Source organism: Schistocerca americana, chromosome 3 (genome assembly GCF_021461395.2).
Source record: "Schistocerca americana isolate TAMUIC-IGC-003095 chromosome 3, iqSchAmer2.1, whole genome shotgun sequence".
Classification (NCBI taxonomy): Eukaryota; Metazoa; Arthropoda; class Insecta; order Orthoptera; family Acrididae; genus Schistocerca; species Schistocerca americana.
Genome location: NC_060121.1, coordinates 520,101,671 through 520,113,821, shown reverse-complemented (window position 1 = coordinate 520,113,821; position 12,151 = coordinate 520,101,671). Strand labels below are relative to the sequence as shown.

Sequence of the window (12,151 nt, the reverse complement as noted above, 5' to 3'; positions counted from 1 at the left end):
GGATATCCTCAGATGCTTCAATCGTGCTACATCTTGTAGCGAGGGCCCAATCGTCAGCATTCTCGAACTTTTTGATTGTGTTTCTGGCAGGTCTGCTATATAGAGGCTAAACAGCAGTGGTGCAAGCACTGATCCTTGTGGTAAGCCATTCTTCAGTTTTTTGATGGAGCTGTAGTCGCTGCCCATACTTATTTGGGACACCCTATCATTGAGCATGCTGCCTATTAAACGTGCTATAGATTTGCAAGGAATTACTCAGAGAATTTTGTACATTATGACTTATCTCCACACAGTGTCGTAAGCTGCTGAGAGGTCAATAAAGGCCACTGATGTTTTCAATTTTTTCTGCAATCCCGCCTCAAGGTAAGTAGTGAGTGACAACACCTGGTCAGTACAACTTCTTCCTGGCCAAAAGCCTGCCTGTTCAACTGGGATCGACCTGAACAATTCTGGGCTAATTCTGTTATATATAAGCCTCTCCAATAATTTGTAAATTACAGACAGCAGGACAATTGGTCTGTAGCATTTTGGGTTGTCAGCTGGCTTCCCAGGCTTTAGAATAACTATTACCTTAGAGCGTTTGAGTTCTTGTGGGATGTTGCCAGTTTGCATGATGTTTGCAAAAAATCGAGCCAGCCATACTTTTGTATACTTACCACAGTTTATTATGAATTCAGGATGAAGTCGTCGAAATCTGGTTTGACATCTTTCAGAGCTTTTTCTGTTTCTTCACTAGAGAAAGGGCGAGTGTGTTCAGTTTCTGTTGCTTTTTTTTTTATGTTCTCGCTTCACTTGCATTGTATGTGTTTTATCCTTAGGTGTCCTAGACGTGTTAACTAGATGTGCAGCTCTGGCATTTGGTCTTACTGTTGCTTTTTGTCATTGTGCTGGTGGGCCGCTCCTTAGTTTTCTCAGCAGTGACCATGCTTGCCTGCTAGGTGTTTGGAAATTGGGGCTTTCTGCAGTTTCTGTCCACTTTTGTCTTCTGGCAGCATCCAAGCTGTGAAGCAGTTCATCCACTATTTCCTGATCTCCGGATTCAAGGAAGCTCTGGTATAGTTCTCCGCTGGTTTGGGACCGTCCAGGGATGTATTCTTTGCGGTACCCTTTTGGTATGTGCTTCTTGGCTGTGTTTATCATGGCACCAACAAATCTTTGGTAATTTTTGCTAGTAGGTGGTATCCATCCCAAACATTTGTCCAGATCTGTGGAGAACCCATTCTGATTGGCTTTTTTAAAAATCTGTTGTGGGCGAGGAATAGAGGTAATTAGGGGAATTCGAGTTCCTACCTCTATTGTGATTGGACGGTTTTGACTGTGTGGAAAGTCGTGCAGAACTCTACGCAAGGCCATGAGAGGTTGGTCCTTGTTGCTGGATGAGACGAAACACAGAACAGGATTGTATTCCTGTCTCCAGGCAGCTGATCTAAACGTAAATCGATCCTTAGCATTAAATACATGGTATAAGTATTCGTCTTCTGCCCATTTTGCTAATGCTTCTCCATTTGCATCATTGTCTTTATACTTACACTGCACATGATGACTATTGAAATCCCCAACATATACAGCAGGATGTGGTTGAGTTTGAAGAATGTGGGCTGGCCAAGGTGTAGCGGGTGGCTTAGAAATATTGGAGACGGTAATGCTTCCGATTTTTGTGACAACATTATGAATGTCTTCATTGATGGATGTAGAAATTGGGAAAGCGTTTTCAATATTTTGTTTGACATATGTGGCTACTCCATAAGACCTATGATATGTCGCTCCCAACACTCATAGCCTGGTATTTTGCCCTTTTATTTAGTTGTTACACTGTATCACTATGGGTTTCCTGTATAGCAACCAAGTCAATGTTGTCATTTTTTAATAGTTTCGATAGAAACTAGCACTTAGAACAGCTTATGCCTTCTATGTTTATGTGACAAATTCGAACCACAGGTCCGAGTTTCCTGGTCAGAGGGATCTGAGAAGGGCCGTTTGGTCTGTCTGGTGACATAACTCTTTCTCAAAGTGTCTTATAGTCAGGAGATCCTCAGATTATCTGACTGACAGTATGTGCTAGTTCATTTAGTGTTAGCCAGGGTGCACGTATAGTGTTATACTACGGACGCGAACTAGCTTTACCCCCTGGTGGTGATAAGAATACACGTTACTGGCAAGGAGGCAGATATACAGTCGACAGATAACCCCAAAGCTATCAGATATACAGTCAACAGATAACCCTAAAGCATCTCTTTCGTTTTATGTTCTGTACCGAATGTACATATCCCTGTGAATAAGAAAGTGTCACATGGGTTGTAAAACTTCCGCCACAGTAATTCCAAATGTGTCATGAACAGTGCTTAATGAAATTGTAAAAGTTTAAAAATTATTGCTGTAATTGTCTTAAAGGAACATTGATTTGAATATTTCAAAACATTAATTGCTTCATCTCGTAGACTGAGAACATTTATCCATATCAACTTCTTGAAAGAAAACCATCTTGCTGAACTACGTCTTCGTTTCCCTGAGAGCTAGGTGGAGCCCCCCCCCCCCATTCTGTGTTCAGGAAGTTGTCTTGAAACCATGGGGCAAAAATATAATTCATCAGTTTGAAGGTATTGCAACATATGGATTATATGTGGGAGTCACTTAAGTGAGTGTGAATTTGTTTGTTTCTTGAAGATTAGATCTTGTATACCTTATTTCTGGAATTATTAAGTTACTTGAGAGAAATTTAAACTGGCAGAAGATTACTAAAATATTCAAAACAGGGTGCAGTAAAAATTCATTTAACTGGCTTATAGAAAACAGAATCACCTGTGCTCTACAATGCAGTATTCATACAGTAATACCTGTTGCATATGGTACCTGAAAAATACACCCTGTGTTTGTCTAAGAAAATGAAGTACAGGAGCACTTAACACGTTGCCAAAGTACATTTGTGTAGAGTATATACTGTTTATTATATTAATTATATCTATTTGTTTCAGGTATCTTTCGCTCATGTTCTTTCTTCATGGCAGCAAATGTACGGAAATCAGTAGCTGAAGGTCGTTCGGACTGTATACCAATTTTCTTGTCAGAAATTCCTAAGCTTTTCCATCAAAAGATTGTCAAACCTGATGTAGCACTTATTCAGGTAAGTTTGGAAATATGAATATTTTTGTCAGAAAATTAATGCTGTCATCTGTATCTCACTTTAATTGGGGAATTCCTAAATTTTTCACATTTTATCGTTACGTTCAGAGTCTAGATTTTTTTCTGGATATTACCATACTTAAAGTAATGTGCATTGTTCTGTATTTACAGTCAGTTTCTTATTCTAATTTACCAGTACAGTCCAGTACCTATAAAAATTCTTACACTTGATTTGATAGTCATATGGTTGTGATTTACTAGCTATTGGTATGAAAATGCAGAAAACAATAACCTTAACAAACATGCTTTTTTTTTTCAGTATGTCAATGGCTGATCACTTGCCGCTGTGTTGTCCGATTTCAAATTTATACTCCCTCTGCAAGATGAACTCTGCTGCTCTACCTTGCATACTCTGTGGCAAGATATCTGATACTTCTACAAACTTTTGGGACAGGTTCTTTACACCTAAACAGAAAAAAGTTCATATAAACACATGTCCAAAAGTCCTTTGTTTTCTTAGTTATTAATGAAGGACGACATTAAACAGCTTCCCAAGTATGACCAAACTACTTCTATGCGCCCGTTTGATTCCTATTCTAGATGACATTATGTTGCCAGGAAGGCTTGTTAACATAAGAGATTCATCTGTCTTCAGTGTGTCCAATGTATATGTGTATTGCAGGTAGTGAGTTAACTGAAAGTGTTCCATTAAAACATAGAAGGATATTAATTCACAAGTAGTCTGACATAATTTTTATGTACGTCCATGTGAATGATGACGGGCATGAGGCCGTTTTTCCAGAGCTATGACAACAGAGTCATCCAACTTTTGGTGCTGTGTATTGTTGCATTGCCAAGACAGGATCCGTAGCACCACGGACTATGGGTCAAGGAAGACCACATGTTGCTCACATGCCTGACTAGGATGTGTGCATTCTACAGGCTGTCGAAGAAGAGCCAGGTGGCCCAGGCATGTTTTACGTTTCCAAGTTCAACACAGAGGATACTCCACAAACAGCTCACGTATCCATATAAAATTTTTAATGTTTACGGGGCCTTACACTTGACGATCACCCATCCTTGGAGAACTTCTGCGATGATCTGTTGCACAAACTGCCAATCCCTTGTTTCTCTGTTCAGTTTTGTTTACAGACATGGCAGTATTTGGAAGAAATTGAGTAACAGATTTTCACAGCCAACACTTCTGGGGCAATTTCAATCCTCAACCTATAGTATAGGCCAGATGTCGGCATCAGTTTAAGATTAATGTGTGGGCTGGAATTCCAGGTAACTGTCTGGTAGGACCAGATGTTCTCAGAGCTCGTCTTACATGTGCTGTCTACAGGGCATTTATTCGGAATACCATCCAAGGTCTACTACAGGGTGTGCACCTGCAAATAAGAAGAAACATGTAGTTTATGCATGATGGAGCTGCAGAACATTTCAGTCTTTGTTGGAGATGCAATGGCTGGTATCCATGATGACGGATGGATAGGTAGAGTAGAAACAATTTCATGGCCTGCACTTTCCCCCAATCTCAGTTCTTTAGATTATCATCTCTGGGGGCATGTTAAACAATCTGTCTATGCAGCACATCTCTCAGATGCAAGAAACACTTTATAAACATTTCGTGGAAGCCTGTGGAACCATTCAAATCCATTGGGGAGTATTCCAGAGGGTGCGAAAGTCCATGACACGAAAAGTGTGCAGGCGTATTTAGAAGCAAGAGGAGGACAATTCCAACAGTTATTAAGTGTGTGTGTTGATGACTTCCAATCACCTAAGTTGTAAACTTTCGTTAGTAACTGAAGGATTTTCAGATGTAAAGTCTGTAAAAGTATATACCTACACCTATCTCCCTTTGATTTTATGACACTCATTGTTGTCATGTAAGTGTAAGTGTGAGTATGATGGCTAAATTTATCTGGTCAAAAAATTTCAGAGTGCAATCTCTCTGATCAAAATACTCCATAGAACCTGCGTAAGTCACCTACATACAGGTCACATTTGTAACTGATCAGTGCATCACAGAGTGTTAAAAATGCCACAGTTATTGATATTATCGAAATGATGTATATTTCATAAAGATTTTCATTACATCTAATACAGTGCCATTTCTTACCTCCTAAATGCATGTATAAAGATACAAACTACTACTACTACTACTACAAATGAAGTGATACGCAATGGAATCTCACAAAAAGTGAACACCTTGACCTTTTGGTCCAGATGGCAAGTCAACTTGGACATTAGCTTTCTTGTCATCAGTGATGTTTGTTAGTGCTTACCTGCTGTTGTAATCTCATATAGCATTCTTCATGTTGAGGTCCAGCTCAGACGAATTTTTATATTTAGGGTCACAACAATGTTTGTTAATGGCAGAGCACTGAAGTCCTGCTTTTTATAGTTGCAGGCCCATTGCTACACCCTTTCGTACATTTTCAAGAAATGATTTTCAGTAAAGAGTCTTGAGTTGAATTTTTGTTATGAGAATCACGCCACCTCTTTCTAGCATGGTCATTTTAAACTGATGGAATCTTTTCGTAGGTATGAAAAGATTGGGTAGGTGGCAGCCTCTTCAGTTAGGATTTGGGTTTTGCCACAGTTTTGACATTGTTGGTACGGAAGATAGTCAGTGGTATCTGGGGTGATGTTTCTGCCATACCATGTCATCAGAAAACTTTTCCTGTGCTGCAAAAACTTTGTGTACTGTTATGTCTGGCTGTTTAAAGACACTGCGAAATCACACACTTTCGTCTCCCCTTGTCGAAAAGGGGTTAAGGTAGCATCATACCCACTTTCTGGATGAAGGAAAGGAATGCCCTGTGGATTTGAATTGGTACCATGTTGATGAGTATAAAATTCTGGAACAACAATCATCATACTATTTGGGAAAAATATGTTATTTTGAGAAGAGGATAATGCTGTCGGCAGTACTAGGATATCTAATTCGTCACCAATGATGGTGACACAGTCAAAGTAGCAAATTTGATACAGCAGTGTTCACAATCACCAAATTGGCATCTTCTATTTTCTGCCTAACTATGATGCCCTTACTTCTATTTCAGTCATCAGCATTGAAATAAAGTTCCATTTGTTTGTGTCAGTGGATAAAAATCTTTCCTGCAACAGTGCAGTGGCTATTGTGATCAAGAAGATGAATTTTGTTGGTGAGTGCAGTAAAGCTCAATGTGTTGTGCTATTTGCTGAGTTCGTAATGGATGTCATTAGGATGCCTGTCAAGAACTTCCATAACATTACAAGAGGAACTGCTCTTGCACATAGTCCACATAGATCTGGCACACTGACTCGGAGATGGCTATTGTAGTCATCATCCGTACAACTTTCAGTAGAAGCATTTTATTGCATAAGTGAGCATACCAAGGTCCACATCTTCCTGTATTGGAGTGAATGCTGCATACAATGATTAGTTTGTGCCCTTGTGCCATCCTGATGAAGAGACCCTGGAAAGGTCTCAAGCCAAAATTACAAAAATTTTGCATGATAATCATCAGATTGCTTGGCAACGCACACCCATGGGAAGGGAATAAGAGGTTTGACTACAACTTTTGTGTTTGAAATTTTCAGTGTACATGAAACTGAAGCTAGAGTAACCATATTGCCACATTATCCTTTTGTTTGCACTTTACATCTTAAAAGTTTTCTCCCACCAGTTTCTTCCCTTAGTTGATGAGTTCCTCGAGCTCACCTGTATGTAACTGATTGTTCCAATTGCAGGTGACACTATCTCCTTATCAAGGAAAGGTGTTTTCATAACCACACACATAACTTCTCAGTTTGAAGATTATCACTGACTACACGGGAAGGCACCATATCTACATATTCTTGGATATACCTCTGTAACCATCCCTACTTGTCCAGTCTTTTTAGAGATTTAGCATAATCTAAAGTCCATTGAGATGACACAACATCCCATATGCTGCAGCCATGAATCATCCGTAATTCTTAACTGCCCCTATTGGGATCTCTTCCAGGGCTGTTCCATTGTCATGTCTGATCAGATGCCTGATTAGAATTTTCAGTATGTTGCATAGTATGTCAGCATTAGCTATAGACATGTGAAAGTCTTGAGAATCCGTTGTGTGCCTTGGGCTGATACTGTTCTGCTAGTGTAGATGTGCACTCCTAGCACAGTTGAAATGAGAGGGAATCATTTCTTTGACACATTTGTCGTAGAGGTTCCAATCCCCCATCCATTCAGCTTTATTGGACTTACCTGTTAGTGTACTCAAGTGAAGTACTCAGTCTGTAGTGTAGCAATAAGATAACGATTTTAAATTTTCTTCAGTATTGCTGGGATTGAATGCTGCATCATCTGCCCTCAAAATGATGGATATGTCAGAAGAGTAGATAATCTGACCTAGTAGATGAGTTGTCTTTATCAAATTAAAGCAGCCAAAACAGTATGAGGGAGGATGTGTGCATGAACAGCCCTGCGGTATATATGGTCATACAATATCTTATCAAGAATTTTTTCGGTATAAATCCTGTAAAACAGTTCTTTCGGCCAGTTCCCAGCAATAATCATCTCTATCAAACCCATAAGACATCAACAGGTGGAGACACCATTCAATTACAACATGGCTTGGTTTTGGAAGTGAATCATTTGTTGACACGTTACGAGCCATCCAGTACAATTGCTGATCAAAAGTAAACAACAATGCTAAGAAACATACAGATAATTCAGGTAAAAAACAGAATAGGAAAAAAAGAGTTCTGCTGCTAGGTACCAGTCATAGGAGGGATGTGGGGCAGCAGTTACATGAAAAATAAATGTTTAAACATGTAACAGAAACCTTAGAACAAATGTGTAAAAATGCACCTAAGCAGACCGGGTGTTGATGGTTGAGGGAACTGGAAACAGCCTTGCTAAAAACAGAAGTACCAAATTAAAGATGACCTGACCAGAATAGGAGTAGCTATTGAGCACATAAATGTGGGTTGTATGTAGGTTCTTTAGCGCCATGACAAGTGCTGGGTTGACTCTGCTGTTCAGTTTCAGTAGTTGCTATAAGAAGGTGGAAATACCCTTTACATGACCCATCCCTGAGTAGGAGGGGTAAGGACAAGTTAGAACAACAATCACCAGGAAACTTGAGAGAGACAAAGGCAAATCACTGTGGTTATTGGTGTCAGGTGAGACGTTGACTTCAGGGTCAGATTCAGAATTCAGATGGAAAATAATAGGAAATGGAATTGACAAAGACTCCCAGTTCATCTTATAATAATAGAGTGAACAGTGAAATCAGCGTTCTTCATCACTGTGTTAGGGGGTCAAAAGTAAAGTAAATGAGGTGTTACTTTGTCAGCAGTATCTGAGTAGGTTGAAAGATACGGATATCACTTGCATTTGTCTGTCTTTACAGCAGATACCCACAGGGTTAGAAAATCATAATGTGTCATCTAACTAGTTTGATGTGGCCTGCCACGAATTCCTCTCCTGTGCCAACCTCTTCATCTCAGAGTAGCACTTGCAGCCTATGTCATCATTTATTTGCTGGATTTATTTTGATCTCTGACTTCTTCTGCAGTTTTTTTTCCCTCTACAGCTCCCTCTTGTACCTGATGTTATAACAGATGTGCTACCATTCTGTCCTTTTTTCTTGTCAGTGTTTTACATGCATTCCTTTCCTTGTCTAGTCTGCAGAGAACCTCCTCAATCCTTACCTTATCATTCCACCTCATTTTCAACATTTTTCTGTTGCACCGCATCTCAAATGCTTGAATTCTCTTCTGTTAGTATCCCACTGCCCATGTCCCTTTGCCATACAATGCTGTGCTTCAAATGAATATTTTCAGAAATTTAATGCCCTTTTTGTCAGTGCTAGTCTACTTTTTTATGTCTTCCTTGCTCCACTTGTCATGGGTGGTTTTGCTGTCTAGGTAGCAGAATTCCTTGATTTCATCTATTTATTGATCACAAGTCCTAATGTTAAGTTTCTTGTTTCTACAACTTCTCATTACTGCAATCTTTTTACAGTTTACTTTTAATTCATATTCTGTACTTGTGAGACTGTTCATGCCATTCAATAGATCCTGTAATATTTCCTTTTTCGCTGAGGATAGCAATGTCATCAGCAGCTCTTATCATTGACATCCTTTCACCTTGAATTTTAATTCTGCTCTTGAACCTTTCTTTCATTTCCATCATTGTTTCTTTGACTATAGATCAACAACAGGGCAAAAGACTACTTCCCTGTCTTACACTCTCCTCAATCAGAGTACTTCATTCTTGGTCTCCCCCCTGCAGGCCTGAGGTATTCCTGCCTGTCGTAAAAGGCGACTAAAAGGAGTCTCACACCTTTTGGCCTTCATGCAATGGTCCCATGTAGGGTTGACCTCCATTTTCCAAAATTTTCCCGAAGAGCGAGCCAATTTGGGAAGGGCGCCTTACATGGTGCATCATGTCCATCATGCATTGAGATCTTCAGCCCACTTCGTCATCGAGGCATTGCAGTCCCGCTCATCCTCCATCTCTTTGGCGAGGACACCTTCCTGGGAGCGTTTTCCTCCACCCACTACGCAGTGTCGTTTTCTGCACCGACGATGACCATGGAATTCTTTGCAACTCATATCCAGCATGGTAGCCAGTCTGTTGTGGTGGGATCGCCATGAACACTGTTGGTTGTAGCCCCCTGACTACACGGGGATCCCCATGTATGCCAAGGAGTAGATGCCCGTCACCATGGGGCATTGGGGCTCTAGGCAATGGGCATCCTGCCAGGTGGCCTTTGCTGCTGTGTGGTGCCTGTGGGGAGGGCCCCTGATTGGAGTGGGTGGCATCAGAGCAGTTGATGCGCGATGAAGCGTACCACGTCATCACTTGCTGGTGATCGAACGCTAGCAGTCTCTAAGTGTTCTAAGTCTCAGTACAGTGCAAAGAAGTGTGATCCTAAATCATTCCCCTTCCTGACCACGACCGAGCGAGGTGGCGCAGTGGTTACACACTGGACTCGCATTCGGAAGGACGACGGTTCAATCCCGCGTCCGGCCATCCTGATTTAGGTTTTCCGTGATTTCCCTAAATCACTCCAGGCAAATGCCGGACTGGTTCCTCTGAAAGGGCACGGCCGACTTCCTTCCCCATCCTCCCCTAATCCGATGAGACCGATGACCACGCTGTCTGGTCTCCTTCCCCAAACCAACCAACCAGCCAACCAACCTTCCTGACCACACCATGGGAGGAACACCAGGCTAAGGATGGCAGCGAACCTTATTCGCCCAGGTACCTCATATGTAAGAGAGCTGTTGGGGAACCCTTTGTCTTGATGAAGCCTCAGTTTTTTGTAGAGCGTTTAGAGGACAAGTTTGGGGAGGTGGAGGGCTTGTCCAAAATGAGATCTAGGTCAGTCTTGATCAAAACAGCATCCTCTGCCCATTCATGGGCGTTACTCGGTTGTGGTGAGCTGGGCGATGTTTCTGTAACCATCATGCCTTATATGAGCTTAAATATGGTCCAGGGTATTATGTTCCACAGGGACCTTCTTTTGCAGTCTGATGACGAGCTGCTCGCCAACTTCGAGCGATGAGGAGTTCATTTCATCCGGCGCGTCCATTGTGATCTGAGGGATAATCAGGATGCCACCAGTGCCTTCATCTCGGCCTTCAAGGGTGATACATTACCCAAGAAGGTCAAGGTGATGATCTACTGCCGTGGTGTCAAGTCATATATCCCTCTCCCAGTGCAGGGCTTTAAGTGCTGGAAGTTGGCGTATACATCTTCCCACTGTACTTCCAGCATCATATGTCGAGATTGTGGACGTCCATCCAGTCCCAATACTCCATGTGCCGCACCTCCCATCTGTGTCAACTGTGGAAAGTATCACTCCCCTTGCTCACCAGACTGCAGGATTTAACAGCAAGAAAGGAAAATCATAGAGTACAAGACCCTGGACCGACTGACCTACACTGAGGCTAAGAGGAAATTTGAACACCTACATCCTGTGGCTAGACCACCTCTTATGCCTCCACTACGAGAACATTTGTAATCACATCAGTTCCAAGAGTTCCAGTTGCCTCTCAGAGCCGGAAGACTACACCTGCCCCCTCGATGGTGGGGTGGCACTTCCCTTCCTGTTGCTCCCGCACCACCTACCTCAGGAGCAGTGTCCCCCCCAACTATCAGATTTCTGCTAGCAGGAAAGATGACACCCGCCAGTGGCTGAAGGGCCCAAAAGCAGCTGGTTGCAGGGCTTCATGATCATCCTCCGTCCCAGAGACGGAATCAGTGACGCCTTCCCAGCCAGAGAAACCCAAGGATAAGTGAGGGAAATCCAGAAAGAAGACCCCCAAAACCAAGGAAATTGTGGTGGCACCCACATCACCGCAGCCTACAAGCTCTGCGTCTGAGGATGACTTGAAGATTCTGGCACCTGCCGAGGACCTAGATCTTGCCAGACCCTCGGATACAATGGATATAGCCTGTTCAGGAACTAAGTCTGTGGCAGCAGGTGACCCTGAGGCGTAGACTACCTCATGGAGTGTTCCATGCCTTCCCAGTCTCACGATCACGTCATCCTCCAGTGGAATTGCGGTGGTTTTTTCCACCACCTGGCTGAGCTCGGGCAACTGTTAAGCTTTACACATGATTTCTGCATTGCCCTCCAGGATACCTGGTTCCCGGAAGTGTGGACCCCTGCCCTCCGCGGCTATAGAGGATATTACAAGAACCGTACTGTCTATAATAGTGTGTCAGCTGGAGTTTGTGTTTATGTCCTGAACTCAGTATACAGTGAACCTGTGCCCCTTCAAACCTCTCTTGAAGCTGTGGCTATCAGGATAAGGACAACACAGGAAATAACTGTCTGCAACGTATATCTTCTCCACATGGTTTAGTATCCCTGAATGCATTGGCTGCACTGTGATTGATCAACTCCCTAAACCTTTCCTAGTTTTGGAACTTTTTGCTCATAACCCTTTGTGGGATGGCACCTTGCTCACTGGCCGAGGCAGAGATGTCGAAAATTTACCATCACAACTCAACCTCTGGCTCTTAAGTACAGATTCCTCC

The 12,151-nt window shown here is 42.2% G+C and overlaps 1 protein-coding gene across 1 annotated transcript in view; it reads left to right on the top strand.

Annotated features, from left to right (window-relative positions):
- The window catches only part of LOC124605435 (4-hydroxybutyrate coenzyme A transferase), a 137,343-nt gene that overhangs the window by 112,245 nt on the left and 12,947 nt on the right, over nucleotides 1–12,151 (top strand). Inside the window, exon 3 of the mRNA XM_047137101.1 lies at nucleotides 2,973–3,121. Coding sequence (XP_046993057.1) covers nucleotides 2,973–3,121 — 149 coding nt within the window. The remainder of the gene's footprint in view (nucleotides 1–2,972; nucleotides 3,122–12,151) is intronic.